At 27.4% G+C, this 19,000-nt stretch overlaps 2 protein-coding genes across 7 annotated transcripts in view; both read left to right on the forward strand.

Moving 5' to 3' along the window:
- Frmd5 (FERM domain containing) overlaps positions 1–2,629 on the forward strand; it is an 85,392-nt gene extending 82,763 nt beyond the window's left edge. For 2 of the 5 annotated variants that reach the window (XM_035865084.2, XM_035865085.2), the window contains exons 11-12: positions 1–696; positions 1,512–2,622. The exon at positions 1–696 is cut by the window's left edge and continues 150 nt beyond it. In XM_035865084.2, coding sequence (XP_035720977.1) covers positions 1–696; positions 1,512–2,026 — 1,211 coding nt within the window. In that variant the 3' untranslated portion in view covers positions 2,027–2,622. Of the gene's footprint in view, positions 697–1,511 lie in introns of all 5 variants that reach the window. The other 3 variants (XM_035865088.2, XM_035865086.2, XM_085657522.1) reach the window with 3 other exon arrangements.
- Positions 2,630–16,808: 14,179 nt separating this feature from the next.
- Positions 16,809–19,000, forward strand: part of LOC118441096 (unconventional myosin-Ie) — a 61,930-nt gene continuing 59,738 nt past the window's right edge. Inside the window, exons 1-3 of one of the 2 annotated variants that reach the window (XM_085657993.1) lie at positions 16,809–16,933; positions 17,379–17,447; positions 17,639–17,714. In XM_085657993.1, coding sequence (XP_085514119.1) covers positions 17,712–17,714 — 3 coding nt within the window. In that variant the 5' untranslated portion in view covers positions 16,809–16,933; positions 17,379–17,447; positions 17,639–17,711. The remainder of the gene's footprint in view (positions 16,934–17,378; positions 17,448–17,638; positions 17,715–19,000) is intronic. The other variant, XM_035865078.2, reaches the window with a different exon arrangement.

Consider the following 19,000-nt stretch of genomic DNA (forward strand, 5'->3'; position numbering starts at 1 on the left):
CTAGTACTACTACCTCCGCTACTACCACAAACCACGCGAAAGTTAAACTGAAATTTCCCAAGAGCACGCTGAACCGACCGCAAACGTTGTATAGTCAGAGAATAGTGATAGGCTCGGAGGAGCTAGTTGGCCGTGATATCGATAACGTCGTTAGGCAACGTATAAATGCCCTTGAAAAGAGTCCCAAGGTCGTCAGATCTACCGCATTGATAATCAAGACCTCGAAGGTACCAGTTGTTAAGCCTTCATTGACTTCGGTATCCTTCTCCTCTTCCTCATCATTGTCATCGCCGACAGCGACTACTAGCATCATTGCTACTACTATTGCTACACCGACAACGACAACAATAACAACAATGACAGGAGCAACAATGTCATTGACGTCGAAGAAGTATGTCTCGAACGGAAGCGTTTCAACGAATAAAACAAAGATAAACGTCGACGTTCCCGACGGGACGGAAATCGACTCGATTCGTGACGATTTTTGTCAGGTAAGAAAGGTCCAAAGTCGATACGACTGCAACACAGAGATGACAATTCGAGACGCGAAAAATATTACGAAGACGGCGACAACATCGATCACAAATATCAACTCGAAAGATTCGACGGCAACTACGAACGGTTGCGTTTACTACGATCATCGGCAATCATCTTGGAATAACGATCGAAATGGGATCGATTCTGTTTTGAAATCAGGTAAGATCGATCCTCGTGATCCTTACGGATCTATGCTGGATCATCCTGGGATTTTCTATCTTTTTATCTCTTTCTATTCTCTTTATCTCTTTATCTCTCTCTCTCTCTCTCTTTCTCTCTCTCTCTCTTTTTATCTTTCTCTCTCTTCCTTTTTCTATATCTTCCTCCATTTCTATTTTTCTATCTATCTAATCTATTCTATTTCCAACATGCTGTTGGTTTAGTACGTTCGAGCTTTCGATATATCGTATATCTATCTACCCATTTATATATAAATATTATATATTTATACACATATATATATATATTTCTTTTTTTTTCTTTTTTTCGTTTACTTTCAAATTTCTTTCTGTTTTGCATATTATTGCGGTCAAGCATGGGCCTGTGCCTGTTAACGATAAGTCGTCGCATATTATATATAGCCTTTGATGTCGAGCTGCTCTCGAACTAGCCTGAGAAAAAGATTCTCGTTGTAATCCTTGATCAGAAATATTTATTCAACTAGAATCTTTCAATGTTGTAGGCCCTAGTAGAATTCAGACTCGTTATTGGCGTTCGATCATCGAAGTAAATCTATAAGAATAAAGATGAAATAATAATTTTTACTTCGATGATGATGAACGAGAGTAAAAAAGAAAATAGATATTTAAACAAAACAAAACAAAACAAAACAAAACAAAACAAAACAAGACAAAACAAGACAAAACAAGACAAAGCAAACAAAAAAAAAGAAAAAGAAAGAAAAAAGGAATATGAATCAAGGAGATAAGGGTATAATTAAAAATCTAATAATCAATTGATGTCTATTGTTTCAGTCGGTCAGCACGAGGGCGAGGCAAACGATTATTACTTCAGAGATTCCTTCGATCATTCGTCATCGGAGAGTCAGCTGTTGGATGCATCCGGTAAACCTCATAGTCGGTCGGTAACACCAGTACCAAAAATGCAAAAGCTTCAAAATTCCAAGCTTTGTTTACAACAAAAGCATCAACATCAGCATCAACATCAACACCAGCAGCAGCAACAACAACAACAACATCATCAGCAACAATTAAAACAACAACAACAACAACAACAACAACAACAACAATCGCATCTGGCTCGTAGATTCCAAGGAAAGTTAAGGCATAGGAGTCTGCGAATCCTTCGACGCTTTGTTCCGGCCTTCATGCTTGCCCTAACAGTGTTTTTTGTCAGTCTCGTATTAATCTTCGAAACGGATGCTACTATATTCAACAGCCTGCGTAAGACGCCAGAAATGGTGGCCTTAAGGAACCAATACTATGTCCCCCTAAAGGAGTTCCTCAGGACCAAGTTCGGCCTATTTTGATGCGACCCAATGATGATGACCAGTTCAAGGTCGTCTACTTTCGTCGCCGCGTAGCTTCTCTTCAGTGCCAAGTCGAAGATTCCGAGTGACCGAGCTCCGTGCTTGTGTCGGGACGATCATGATGATAACGATGATAATGAATGACGATGATATGACGATCATGACGACGTTAATGATAATGATAATGATTAGAAGAATGGTTTGCATGACGATGATGATTGTGCTGATGTTGGAGAAGGAACGTGTCATTTCTCTCTCTCTCTTTTTTTTCTTTCTTTCTCTCTCTCTCTCTCTCTTTCTTTCTCTCTCTCTCTCTCTCTCTCTCTCTCTCTCTCTTTCTCTCTTTTTTTCTTTCTTTCACCTATATACATATACTTATTCATTGTTTGTTTTAAAGTAGTTATTTTGTCATTGATAAAATCAAAACAATCGAGAAGATCGATCTCTTCTATATCTTTTTAATCATACATTACATTTATACAATGTATTTAAGATAAACGAAAGTGTGTAAACGAAGTTGCCTGTACCTTTGAAAAACGAGTTACATTTTTATGAAAAAGAAAAGAAAAGAAAAAACAAAAATCATAATAATAATAATAATAATTATTATTATAATAATAATAATAATAATAATAATAATAATAATAATATTAATAATAAAATTAATAATTATAATAATAATAATAATGATAATGAAAGAGAGAACGAGAAACTCGGTTGTGATGCTTGTTAATTATCAATTAAAATAAATAAATATATATATATATACATATATATATATATATGTATATATATATATGTGTGTGTGTGTGTGTTATTTAAGGATTTCTTCAAAGTGTCGATGACAATCTCATCAAAACGACGATCTCTTTGTAAATCACATTCGAAACGTACAGTTTTGGGGGAAAAAAAAAGAAAAGACAAGTAAATGAACATTAATAAATTCAAATGAATCATCATTTTCGATTTTCTCTCTTAGTACAGAGATAGGCAAATAATGAAATCAAGAAAGGGTCGCATGTTGTTCCTTTTTCTAATTGTTTGTTCTGATAAGATTGGAAGAGATAATCTCAGTGAGCAGTATGCATGGCGTTGCACTATTTTGTTTCTTTTTATTTATTATTGTATAATCGATTGAAGTGATAATCAATGAATTTAAGTATTGTAACATTGTTAATGAGAACGTATTTGAAAAGAGTATACTACTCTAATTGATCGAAACGGCCGGCCGTTGTCTCATACTTGCTTAAATTAACTGTACGTATTGAACATATTTTTTTTTCTTTTTTTTTTTTTTTTTTTTTTTTTTTTTTTCTATATTGACAATGATGCATCTACATAAAGAGAATTTGGCATAAAAGTAAAAAAGTAAAATTTTCCTATGACTTCATGACTAATTGTAAGATCCTACATTGTGAACTTGGGAAAGGTTAAAAATTGAAATAGACGGAACGATCGGAAATCTTTTGATCCTCTGTTATCCTAGGGACATACTTCTATAGCAATGCACAATGATAAGACAGATAGAACGAATTGATTGATAGCATAAACCGTGTGACTCACTGTGGAGAAAAAGTTAACCATCCTTGTCCTATCCAATACCGTAGCCGAATATTATACATCCGACAAAATCATATGTCGTTCGATATCGTTTATTGACAAATAAACAAACAAACAATATTCTATGATCGCATTCAAATTGACATTGTCGCATCATAAGCATCGTCAATTTTGATACGATCATAGAATATATTTTGTTTAGTTTATTTTCGTAGAATTCGTTCGTCGATCGATCGAACAATAATTTTTTTTTTTTTTTATATCGGTTAAAAAGAATAAATTGATTTTTATCGACTAATCGAAAGAATCTTGAATGAAAATACTTTTGAAAAGTTATAAAAAGTAGAAAATCCATTGAATTCATAAATGGCACAGGATTTAAATGAATTCGATCCGATTTCCCTTATCGTTCTTTTCTTTGTCTTTGTTTGGAACACAGACCACGTACTTACGTATACATACAGACGTATTTCGTATATTTATCTTATCCATTCGAAATTTTCTTCGTCTCTTTACGTAGTACGTATACATATACACATATGCACGTTATACATACAGTTATACATACTTACGAATATTCGACATCTTTTTCATATGTCCCATTTAATACTTTCACATGGAAATATTTATGTAGTTACATACAACTACATACATTCGAAATTTTCTTCCGGTCTTTTGAAACGTTATATATATATATATATATATATATATATATATATATAATTATTAAATATATATAATTTATAATATATATATATATTAAATATATATATATATTATATATATATATATTTATATATATATATTATTTTTGTATATATATATATACATACATATATACAAAAATAATACATACAAGTATAAATACAAATGGGAGTATTTCTTTCGTTTGAAATTTTCTTCACGTCTTTATTAATACATACACATACACGTATGTATATTTAGGAAAATTTGAAATTTTTTTGATGTTTCCTTAAAAGTAAATACGCATAAGTACAAACACGCATTAACACACGTACATATATACGGATAGAATATCTCTCTCATTTGAAATTTTTTTGGTATCACTATAATACATCCACACGTATATTATAGACACACGTACATACATCGTATCTCTATAATTCGAAATTTGAGCAGAATGTAACTCGATTCTCTCTATCTCTCTCTCTCTCTCTTTTTTTCTCTCAAATCGAGGACGAAACAGAGCGTTGCTATATATGAAATTTAATCCTTTAACATGACATACATGGAAATACACTATTTCTCTTATACTCAAAGCAAATGAGCGGTAAAGTATACATGAAGAACAAAGAAAATAACAATATAAAAATAATAGGAAGGAACAAAATGAGAATAATAATAACAACAACAATAACAATAATAATAATATTAATAATATAAATCATAATAATAATTATATATATTTATACAGTTTATTTATAATATCTTACAAGGCCTCTTTGTATTTCGTGATTTGTCCTCAAAATAGAAAAAGAAAAAAAGAAAAGTTTTGATCGAGTGAAGCATAGAAAAAGGAAGAGAAATCGAAACGAATAATAACAAAAACAAAAAAAAAAAGAAAGGAAAAATTAATCATAAAAAAATAAAATTGATACAGAAATTCAATAAATTCATCATGATGGATCGTACATTTTTCTAATATCGTTTGCTTTTTCTAAATTGGTGTATGAAAAGAAATATCTTGTTCATACGTTTTGATCTTGGCTATAATTGGATGATCAATAACATTTAGAATATTGAAAATAGCATATGTATGTATATCAGTGAGAGAGAGAGAGAGAGAGAGAGAGAGAGAGAGAGAGAGAATCAAATTTGTTTATTTTTTATTTATTATATATAAATATGTTTAGTAAAGGTATAGAAAAACGTCAAATTTTTTAATATTAAAGAGAAAAGAAAAATAGGGGAGAGACATTTAATATATATTGTATATATATATATATATATATACACTTAAATATAGAAATTATTATGAATGAAAAGCGATACATAACATAAATTAATTAATCAATCAATTAATTTATTATTATTATTATTATTATTATTATTATTATTATTATTATTATTATTATTATTATTATTATTATTATTGTTATTATTATTATTATTATTATTATTATTATTATTATTATCATTATTATTATTATTATTATTATTATTATTATTATTATTATTATTATTATTATTATATTACTATTAATATATTACTATGCATATATATATAATTATTATGATTATGATTATATATATATAGGAATGTTAAATAATTTCGAAAAGTCAACGAAAAGCAATTATCATATTTGATAGTTTAATTAGGGCGTAAATAGATAAGTGTTTTTATCGTTTTCCTAATATAACGGGTGTGTTTTTGTACGTATGGATTCGAAGCGACAATTTGAAGTAGAGCAGAAGAGAAAACGGAGAAGGATAAATCTTGTTTTTTTTAAGTCTTTTATTCTTTTTATTCTTTTTATTCTTTTTCTATTCTCTTTCTTTTTTTTTTTCTATAGTCATTTGTCTCACATAGTTATACATTTTCCTACCTTTGTCATCGTTAGGTGCTTTCACAAAAAACGAAGACTTTTATGTTTCACAGTGTCGCATATATCATTGTTTTTTTTTCTTTCTTTTTTTATGAATTCGTTGACAATGATTGAGAAGCTTTTATGTGAATAGCTAAAACACGATTTATCAAAGTTATTTTCAAAGACAGAGAGAGAGAGGAAGAGAGAGAGAGAGAGAGAGAGAGAGAGAGAGAGAGAGAGAGAGAGAGAGAGAGAAAGAAAAGAAAATAAAACAAAAAAAATAAAATCTCTTGAAGTATCTTTATGTATATATTATATACAAAGGTATTTATATAAAGGAAATAATATATAAAATATATATATATATATATATATATTTAAGTATATATATATAAAAAAATATATATATTCATGATTAAAAAAAATAATTCACGATACTATTTATTTATTTTTATTTTATACATATATATACACATACACATATATATATATATATATATATATATATATATATATATATATATTCTATTTAATTGCATAACCCTTATCCTACAATGTGTTCAGAAAAATAATCTAAAAATCTTATTACAAAATAATCTAAAGATCTTAAAAATTATCCAAACAAAATTATCCAACGAGTATGATAAAAGAGATCATTAGAGTGTTCGTCGATTTTATAAAAATTTCGCGTCGTTTTTTCAACTAAATTAAAATTTATAATTATTAACAATTTTTTCTTTGCGAGGATTCGCCAAAAAAAAAGAAAAAAAGAAAAAAAAAAGAAAAGAAAAAATCGAGTAAGCACCTATAATATAAGTACGAAGGAGAAGAAAAATAATGTGAAACGAAAGTCTTCGAGATTGCCCATACACTTTCCTTCGTCGTCAGACAACAAACCATCACACTCGGTCTACCATCTTGTCACTTCGTCGTCTCCTCTGATGATGTCTCTCATATAAAAATTAGGCTTGTTCTACAATGTAAATAAATAATTACATACATAGATGTTGTTATAAACAAATATGGGGAAGCCGACGAAAGGAGAGAGAGAGAGAGAGAGAGAGAGAGAGACCGTTCGTTTTGCTTTTTTCTTTGTCGTTAGACATACCTACACACATCTACACACACACATACATACATATAACACATACATATAACACATGCACGTACTCATAAATTACGAGGAAAGGTACGCGAAAGTAAAAAAAATTAATTGAAAACAAATAAAAGAAATAAATCAATAAAAAGAAAACTACCAATCAAATCTTCAAACAATCCTATCACTTTAGTTGCTATTAAAATATCGTCATCCATTTATTCTTTTCCTGAAAGTGCCTAAGCTGAATCTAGAAATCTTTAAAACGAACGACCGACGAATGTCAGAAAGTCATGAAAGAAGAAGGAAAAAAAAAAAGAAAGAAAATAAAAATAGCAAAGGGAAAAAATCGATGCTATTTCACAAGGAAAAATGAAAAAAATGGGAGAAGTAAGAAAGTAAGGTTTGAAAAGTAGGATGAAAAGATTATTATTTTATTTATTAATAATTAATATCTTTATTGTTACAACGTTCTCTCGGGTTACATTAGTATAATAAATAAACAAACACACAAACAAATAAAATAAAATAAAATAAAATAAAATAAAATAAAATAAAATGCGACGTTCTTCCGACACGAAAAACGATAGTGCATACGTTGGAAAGTGTAATGCCATCGAGCACGAACGGTTCTAAACATTTTAGAATGGTATCCGTGCTATGTGTATACACGCAAATAGATACAATCTATCGTGATTAAAAATCGAGCGGCTAATAAATAAAGAAATTTGAAAAGGAGATAAGGTTAAAAAAAAAAAGCAAAGCAAAAAAACATAAAAATATTTCAAAAATAAAAAAAAAACAAAAAAAACAAAAAGTAAGTAGAAGGAGGAGGATGAGGAATGGGAGGAGGAGGAGGAGAGAAAAAAAACGATATAAAATAAGTGCGGACTCGACACGGCGACCTTCGCTCGATACGAAGGATGCTGCGGACGACAAACTGCAAAATTGTAAAAATAAAATAATAAGAACGTATGTCAATTGCAATATAATGTAACTTTAAATATATATATATATATATATATATATATATATATATATATATATCTAATATATATCTCATATATGTATATATGAGAGAGAGAGAGAGAGAGAGAGAGAGAGAGAGAGAGAGAGAGAAATGTGTATTAGAGAAGAAGGAAAACAAAACTTGAAAGGTGTTTTAATTCAATGGAAAATTAAAAATGAATGAAAAAAGGAGTAGAGGATTTTCATAGATCGGAACGAACGATACGATATTCTCGATAGTAAAAAGAAAAAATGAGAAAAGTGGGATTGTAGATGTCAGCAATTATTTTCACGATATAGAATTAAATGTTCTTTTTGATAAAAAAAAAAAAAAAAAAGAAAAAGAGCTATTGCAGATGTTAATAGCATTTTTTTGTCTATTTTTTCTCCTTTTATTTTTTTTTTTTTTTTTTTTTTTTTTTTTTTTTTTTTTTTTAATTCAAGAACATGCTTAATTGTGTTCACATTGTCTACCAATATTATAAATTACTTGTCATGTCATTCAACATAATTTCGACTATCGATTCTCATTTTAAAGTGAAAGAACAAAATATTTGATTTCTACTTTATCGACGGTCGAAGTATCGTTCGAGATTATCAGAAGAGAGAGAGAGAAAGAGAAAGAGTAAAAATTAAATCATAATTGAGCAGATAGATGGCGTTAGTTTTGAAAATAAATGAGAAATAAGAATCGAATGAAATGAAATAAAAAAAAAAAAAGAAAAAAAAAAGAAAAAGATTGAAAGGTGCTGACGTACATGCGCGTGTGTGTTGTGTGTATGGTGTGTGTGTGTGTGTGTATGATAAACAATTAGAATAGTAAAAAAGAAGTGTGAATTAAGAAACAAAAAAAAGAGAAAAAAAAAAAGAAAAGAGAAGAAAAGAAAAGAAAATGAAAGAGAGAGTGTTTTAAAATAAAATTAATATGACAAGAAGCTTTTGGGACTATGACGAAAGATAAAAAAATACTTTCGATTGGTTTTTGCGTTCATACATGCATACATAGCTCGTGACCAATTGCTTTTCTAGCTTACATATCACGATCGTGCCGAGTAGGTGCATGCACGCGCATAGCGAATATTATTCATATATAATTATTTTTTTTTTTATTTTTTTTCTTTTCCTTTTTTTTTTTTTTTTTTTGTTTTTCTTTTCTTTTCTCCACCACCAACAATTTTAACACGTTAATCGCTAGCGTTTAAATAATGAAATAACGAACAAATCAATTAAATTGCGTTAAATCAAAATGAGCCGACACAATTCGACTCATTACATAAATATAATTCATTACGATGAATTATTTTAACGATTTATAAACGTTTCTCGTTTACTTTTTTTCTTTTTGTTTTTCGTCGTTTTTTTCGTTCGTTTCTTTTTTTTCTTTTTTTTTTTTTCTTTAAAGAAATAATTGTTAGATATATGTACGTACGTTTGTAAAATCGTACTTGAATCTTTCAATCTAAATCCTAAGATATTCGTTGTTGAAATAATCGTCTATCTAATCGTCTAATTTCAATGAATCGTTTGAAGACAAATTTCTTCGCGATTAACACAATTTTAATCGATCATGATCTATTCTTTCTTTCTCGGCTCGCGTGATTTAGCACGCATCCTTTAATTCTTGTCTTGCGTATGTACATGCTTTATATATGTGTATACATATGTCTACAATTAGACATGGATATAAAAAAAAAAAAAAAAAAAAAAAAATTCAAAAGAAATGTTAAAATAGGTATTAAAAGGAATCAGACAAATTGCGAACAATCATTAATGCTTTTCTCCGCGTGAATTTAACGAGACCCATCATTTGGATAATAGTTTCGATTATAGCGAAAGACAAAAAAAAAAAAAAAAAAAAGAAAAGGAAAAAAGAGAAAAGAGAAAGAAGAACAAATGATGTTTTGGATTTTTTTTTTTTTTTTTTACAAAATATTCAAAAATTTCTTTTCAAGGAAAACAATTGTTTCAGATTGCTTCTTAAGGCGAAAAATGATAGAGAATTTTTTGTTCAAAGAAAAGAAAACTAAAAAAAAAAAAAGAGAGAAAATAATCGAGATTATTTTTTTAAGGAAACAAAAATATTCCGAACGTTCTTTTAAGGAAAAAAAGAAAGAAACAAAACTTCGACATTTATTTCTTAAGGGAAAAGATTATATGGGATTTTTTTTTAAAGATAAAAAAAGAAAATATGTCAAAGATTTCCGTTTCAAAAACAAAAAAAAAGATTCAATTGTATATTTTATAATAGAAAAGAAAGAGTTGAAAGAGAGACAGAGACAGAGAAAGAGAGAGAGAGAGAGAGAGAGAGAGAGAGAGAGAGAGAGAGGAGGAGGAGAGAAAGAGAGAGAGAGAGAGAAAGAGAGAGAGAGAGAAAAGATAGGGAAAAAATAAGGCGAAATTTGGAAAAAAGAAAGAGAAATATGAAACAAATACGATAATTTTTAATCTTACGTCCTTCTCTTCATCTTTCGTGTGCAAACACATTTTATTCTTCTTTGCTTGTTTATATATATATATATATTTTTCTTTTTTTTTCATTATTATCTATTACATCTTTTAAAACACTCGCAAACTATTTCATAAAAAAAAAAAAGAAAAAACAAAAAAATGAGAGAAAACAAACAATGTAATCTCATTATTTTTCATAAATAAATAATATCTTTTAAACGTTTCGATGTAACAATAAAAATCGCAAAAAGAAGATCAATGCTGGCTATTTTAACGAATTATTTTTTCTTTTTTTCTTTTGTTGTCTTTTTTACTTGAAAAAAAAAAAGAAAGACAAAAAAAAGACAAAAAAAAGAAAAAGAAAAGAAAAGAAAGAAAAAGAAACAAGATTTTTATACGTTAATGGTATATTTGATTCGATTCGAAAATTCTATTTTTTGTTTTATTTAAAATACTCTTAAAAGTCGTCGAAAGGTGTTAGAAAAAAAAAAAAAAAAAAAAAAAACAGAAAAAGAAAAAAAAAACGGGATAGAGAAAAAGGGAGAAAAGAAAAAGAAATAAAAAAGTCTGATTATCGATCGCTTTATTAATTACGACCATAAGCAGAGATAAAACGAAAGGGCGGAATTTCCTCTGAGATAAAATTTTTACGAGACGGCTGTTCACAATTATTGTTAGACAAATGCGCGAGATTATGTTTTGAATAAACACGTGTAATGTAAGTAAGTAACTATTATGAGAAGATAGAGAGACGCTGTGCGATCCATTGTAATGTAAGATCATATATTGACATAAAATAAATGAGGAAAGTAAATCTTTTTCATTTACAAGGACTTTCGAAAGTGCAACGTTTTTTTTTCTTTCTTTCATTCCTTTACGATTATCCTCGTCATGTGTCCTTGATTAATAATTATTGAAATTATTTAAATTATGGCAATTATATTTTATGTGCATATGTTTTTTTTTCTTTTTCTTTTTTGATTTTTTTTCTTTTTTTTTTTTTTCTTTTTTATTCTTTTATTCTCGTCTATTCGACCAAATGTTACTTTCTTTTTTCTTTTATCATACATTTCTAATTTTAGAATACTTTTAATATTACAGACATTTTTTAATTAATTCACTAATAATTACAAGTAAATAAAATTGTTCTTTTATTTTCCGATGAATCAATCAGTCGTTTTCGTAAATATTAAAGTATAAATTATTATAAATTAAAGGTAAATAATTATCTTTGAAGCATACTTTTCTGTTACGTATATGATACTATTGGAATGGAAAACTTTATACGTGTACAAATTCAATGAATTTTTATTTGATATTCCTTATTTAATATAAACTTATAGAATGCGGTCTCAAGATGTGTGTAACGTTTAAATCAATTTTATAAATTCATTTAGAATCTAGATAATATGTCGGATTTAAAAAACGAAAAAAAAGTACTAAAGTATTCAATGTCATCGTCTTAATAATTTCAAGAATATCTTCGACTTATTTTTCAAATGTCTAAATGCTATGTCTACGCTATTATATGTTATCTATATAAACTATGAAAGATTTGGGAAAATTTTAAAACTTATACGTATCTGGCTTAAAAATATTGCCATTATTCGACAATGACCTTGGCTAATATATCAGATGATTTTAACAATTACGATAATAATTAATCATAATGTATGACAAAATATGATTGCTAATATTTTCAAAAGATTCTTTGCAAAATATTCTTTTCTTTTTTTTTTTTTTTTTTTTTTTTTGTTATCGCAGACGCACCCTGGAATTTAACACGTAAACTGAATATTGATCATTAGTTATCAGACTTGAAAAATTTCGAATTTTATCATACCTTCGATTAATATAGCCATTCCCAATAATCTCAAAGTAATAATGAAATATAAGATATTCTATTATTAATCTCTTGAAAATGTATATTCTTCTTGAAAAGATTATTAATGAAATAACATATAATCGTAAATATCAACGAGAAGTATCAAACGATAGGAGAAATATAAATAATCTATCATTTTCTTCAATCATATTTTGGAACTAGCCTTTTAACTCGAGAAAATAATTATGATATTTGTTTTTGATAAAATCGTCAGAAGATAAAATAAAAAACGTGATCTGATACTCTATAAAAAATGACATTAATGATATATTTCGTAAATTATTAAATGGTAAATTACAATCGTAAGATTTTAATGTTCTGTCTTTCACGTCAATATTTTTAAACGATTTATCAATATTTTTATCGAGGAACGACGAGAAATATCATAAATTTGAAAAGAATCGATCGATTAAAATGATAAAACAATTAATCCGATAAAATCTTAAAGAAATGTACGTCATATCCAATGAAAATTAATTTATCTATGTTTAATTGTTTAATTTAATAATGCATTAAAAAAAAAACAAAAAAGAAAAAAAAAAGAAAAACCAGAAAAAAAAGAAGATTTTTATTCTTTTTTACTCTTTTTTCTTTTTTCTTCTATTTCTTTCTTTTTTCTTTTTTTTTTTTTTTTTAGAATTCTTTGAGAACTTAGTTCAACTCTAACATTACTTTTTTACTTTTTTTCTAGGAAAGGTTCGCCATGGAGGAGACGGCTAAAAATATTACATGAAATTTTCGACGAAAGTAAGTAACGTTTGTCTCGTGTGGAAGATTATGATATAGAACATTACCATAGATGCGCGCGCGCGCGCACTCGCGCATACACATATCATGCGGAAGACTAGAGATCTTCGAGATGGTAAAAAATTTATCCTTGACGATTGTCTACTACGATAAAATAGAAAAGAAAAATAAGAAAATGGAAGAAATGTAGAGAGAGAGAGAGAGAGAGAGAGAGAGAGAAGATGCACTTTCTTTTTTATTTTTTTTTTATTTTTTTTTATAAATGCTTACCTCTCCATTTTTTGGATAAAGAAAATTTATCATGAAACATAACCAGTACCACATTTTTTATATTGTATATTCATTTTCTAAATTTACTCCAAGTAGATAAAACTTCCCATTGTTAACTTGCTTAACAAGTAGATTTTCATAAATTGAATATGGCATAAGTTGTGACATAATTTGTTTTTTTTTTTTTTTCCTTTAAAAATGCCTAATTCTAATATCTTTATTAATTTTCTCTTAAATCATTTCTTCGTTCTAAGTAGAAAAACGTTTGAATAGAATCGAAGTATTAAAAATTCTCTCTCATGATAAATAAATGAGATTAAATTATGACTTTGTAATGTTTCGACATAAATTATCGTTATTATGCGCATTAACGAGTATTATGGATTTACCAAATGTTCTTCACGATGTGTTTAAAAATATTTACACACGCGGTTGTTTATATTAATCTCCAAGGTCAATGTCAATTTTTTTTTTTTTTTTTTTTTTTTTTTTTATAAGTATCGTCTATGAGGGAATAAAAAGCAATTTAATCGTGATATTGTTAAACAAGGAATCTGAATAAAATGTAAGAAAATATTAAATATTACTATTTATTATATATATATATATATATATATATATATATATAATTAAATATATAATTAAATATATAATTAAATTAAAAAGTAAAATTAAATTATAGAAATTATTACACATTTATATAATATCTATTTATAATAATTTCTTAATTGAAATTACTATTATATTTCTTTTGTAGAAATATATATATATATATATATATATATATATATATATGTAATATTATTAGTAAAATTATTATACATCTTGCATTAGAAACTCTACATTAGAAACTTGTGAATTAACATTACTCGTAACTACTACACGTAAGAAAAGTAGTACATCGAGAATTTATAAGGGAAAAGACAAATGTGTTCAGAAGAATATCTACCGGAATTACGTGATTTTCAGTGCAATACCCCCGTGCAAACGTTGCGAAAGCCGTAAAACGGCAGAAAGAGGTGAGGTTATTGGCATCGATCGATCGATACCCGTTGCTTTTCGCGTTACTGCGGTTTTCCGATCCTATTGTATCGTCAAGTTTGATATGCTGCCATTTATAAAAAAGTTCATGCAGTCAATACGACCTGTATTCATTTTTTTCAAATAAGTTTTCCGCGATAACGTGTTCTATTAAAAAAAAATTTCAAAACGAAAAAAAGAAAGAAAGAATTTAAAAAAAGAAGAAAAATGAGAGAAAGAATTTAAAAAGAAAAAGAGAGAGAGAGAGAAAGAGAGAGAAGAAACTGTTAAGAATTTTATACGAACGAAATAATATATAATAATATTCTTTTTGTTTAGAAAAATTAATTATATAACAATTAACATTATTCGGATAATAATTCGCATTATAATTTGATTCCACGATTATTTCGCATGAAATTGTACCTATCAATATGAAGTTTATTAAAAAACATAAGGAAATAAACAAAAATGATTAGAAAATCTAATCTAATAATAGCAACGGTAAAATGCTTTCGTTTCTAAATCTCGTATAACAAAAGACGTACGTTATCAACAATACCGATAATCGACGATAGGCCTTATCGAAAAACCATATAAGATATCTCTAATGAATCATTAATTTATGTGACTTAATAATGATTATGTCGAACTAGTGGGACGATACATATTTATGAATAAAAAATAATCCTGAACGTGAACGTGAATGTGAATCATCGTAGTCATCGTCATCCTCTCTTCGTTTATTTCTCTTTTTTTTTATCTTTGCGATAGTTCTTTCTCTCTCTCTCTCTCTCTTTCTCTGTCCATTTGCAAGGAATGTTTCAGGGTCATCAAAAAAGAGATTGACATAGAGAAATATCATGTATTTTTAGTTCGTCAGGGACAAGTAGAACGGAAATATTCGAACAATTTTAACAGATAATTTGAATCATTTTAAATACATCAAAAATTTTTAACGATCGAATTCATTTAATAATTTTCATTAAAGAAAATTACAAATAACATACACGTATACATACGTACACAGTATAAATATCGAATTTAAAGATATTGATCTAATCACTAATATATAATTTCTATATTATATTGAAATTATATACATATATGTGTGTGTGTGTGTGTGTGATATTATATTTATTTTTATAACTATTTATTATATCATACTAATATATTTATTCGTATATTTCTTTTTTTTATTTATATGTATTACTATAATATATAAAAAAAATTCTATTTTTTTAATCTTATTCATTTTGAAATTTTACTGTCATAGTACATACGATGTGTCACGTAAATGCATCGTACGATATCGTTATAATTACCGTTAACGGTAGTCAGTGCACTGCTAGTCGGACACCAATTATATTCCTAACGGAAGTGTTTTGAAGATTTCACCAAAATTACGACAAACGGAACGTGTTACCTACCTAGAAACATTCAAATGTTGCTATTCACTGATATAGAAAAAAAATTTTACTGAAGAGAAGTAAAGCAAAAAATATTTTTGTATATTTTCGAATTTTTATATCGATCATCATATTTTTTTAAATTTATAAATCGAATTGACTTATAATTACTCGTTTATATTAGATATTAAACTTAAAAAATTGTAATATTAATTTCATAACGTTTAACGTAAATTGTTATATTAATTTCAAGTTAATTTTTTTTCGATAGTTTAAATATCTATTTAACAAAACAACGATATATTTTATATTGTTACAATTATTTGCCAAGATAATAATATTGACAAGCAATAGTAACTTTCAATATTTATTTCAAATTAATCCCATTTAACAGTTTCAAATAGCAAAGTAATAGATATATACATACATGTGTGTATGTGTATGTATGTGCGTGTGTATATGTGTGTGCAATTTATATATACATACATACATATATATATATATATATATATATATATATATATATATATATATATTTAATTAAAGAAAAGATTTATATTAAACAACTGACAAAATATTTAATATCTACAACCAAAAGTTATATTTTTTGTTAATAACAATAGGAAACAAAAGATTTCCTTGATAGATAACGTAGTAATCGACGATACCGACCCGAAGAGATACGAAGTCTGACGAGACAAAGTTGGCGCGTCTCCGAGAATGACGTCAGAGAGCGTGACGTATATCGTTCGCTTCGTGACTCGTCGCTTAACATCGAGTAATGCCGTCGATCAGTGCGCAACGAACCACGAGAGAAGTAGTGTCGTTTCGCGTCTTCTCTTCGCGTTGACGGTAGCGCGCGCTACACTCACCTACTATATATCTTTCTTTTTTTTTTCTCGTACGTGTTCTTCGGTACGTTGTCCCATCGTACTATATATATACATGCATACATATATATATACATATATATATATATATATATATATATATATATATAAATGTAATGTTATCACACATATTTAACACATGAAAGCATGCACATGTATAAGTGAGTTCGACGTTCGAATTAACTCGACGGATCTTTGCTATTAAACTTTATATATATATATATATATATATATATATATATATATATATATATTATAAATATATATGTTTGTGTGTATATATATATATATGTATGTATATGAATATATATATATATATATATATATATATATATACATATATATATCAGATTGTGCCGTGTCGAGAACGATTTTTATTCAAAAAAGATTTAATATTGAAAATAACATCGAAGAAAATTAAAATTGAAGAAGGACGAACTAGAAATCATTTTTATTTACAATTTATACAGGAGAAAGTGACTTATTTCGGAGACACGTGATACATATTCGAGGACAAATCACGTTCGTTTGTCAACATGGTAAGTGATCGTAATGCGTTCTCTTTATATCTCTATTTCGAGTTTCCCTTGACTTTCCATTCGAAGATCGTTATCTTTTCTTAAACTTAGTTATCGTCTTTTTACGGGCTTCTTCTTGTCTTCTCCTTCTTCTTCTTCTGCTTCTTATTCTTATTCTTATTCCTATTCTAATTCTTATTCTTCTCGGAAAGTCTCGTGTAAAACTGGTTACCTTTTTGACTGGCGACTTTGCGTTCCTTTAATGAATCCGAGTGGAAAAATCAAATGGTATAGTATCAATGAATCAATTTCGCTTTTAAACCTAATTTATAGAAATTCATGTTGAAAAATTAATATCAAACGATGATGCAGATTTGCGATAGTATGTGTGAATGTTTATTTCTTTTCTTTTTATTTTTTTTTTCTTTTTTTTTTTTTTTTTTAAACGACGATCGTTGAAAAACATATGTAAAATTATGAATGTAAAATTATGAACGATAATAAGAAAATGAAGTACGTGATATATTAAAAAATATATTTATTTAGAAAATATATTATATTTTCTATCTATTAGATGTTAGAGACAAATTAAATTTATTTATTCATTGCGTTTTCGATCGACTGAATGACATACACGTAGGGTACATAAGTTTCTACTTATATGCAGATGCTTCCGTGATCGGAAACCGTGTGGTGAATTCAATGCCGGTTTTCTTGGATTTCGTTGGGTTAGGCTGAGGACTGAGGACGTATGTATGTATGTATGCATGCATGGATGTACGTATCAATGTATGCATTTAAAAAGTAGGAAACTTTAACACGATGAAAGTCAAATTTTAAAAGAACGAAATTGCTTTCATTCAAATGAAAGTTAAACTTACGTCTGATCTCTATACGTATCTTGATCATAATCAATTCGATAGTCTATTAGAATGATTGTAAACATGAATATTCACTTTTGTATTTGAAATTCATTAATTCAATTTATTACGTCTTATATATATATATATATATATATATATATATATATATATATATATATTTCAAGTTCGTCCTTCCGTTGTGAGTCATAAGAAAAATACGCGGATATTTTCCAGATTTTTTCCTGATTACTTCCTTAAATTCTTTCTAATTTTAATGACAATAAATGGCGATACTTATGTACATAGAACGTAACCTCGAAGTAATATACTATTAAGAACTTTATCGAATAATATATATATATATATATATATATATATATAATCGTATTATATATATAATATATATATATATAATCGTATTATATATATAATATATATATATATATATATATATATATATATCGTAGCGATTTACGAAGAATTCACGTCAATGACTAACACTAATCCTTCGTGCTTCGAATTTAATAAAAAGGATCGTAGAATTTTTTACCGTACGATACATTGGTTAACTGTTTAAAAGACAAGGAAAGATAATAAATGAGTTTACTTTCCTTTTAAGTTAGAATTGAAGCTCGTTATCCCTTTCAATGATGTATTACGAGAAAGAACGATCAATGTCGTACCGTTATTTCTTTTTCCTTTTCGTTTTTT

This window comes from Vespa mandarinia, chromosome 6 (assembly GCF_050613455.1).
Source record: "Vespa mandarinia isolate Hongniang chromosome 6, ASM5061345v1, whole genome shotgun sequence".
In the NCBI taxonomy this organism is placed as follows: domain Eukaryota; kingdom Metazoa; phylum Arthropoda; class Insecta; order Hymenoptera; family Vespidae; genus Vespa; species Vespa mandarinia.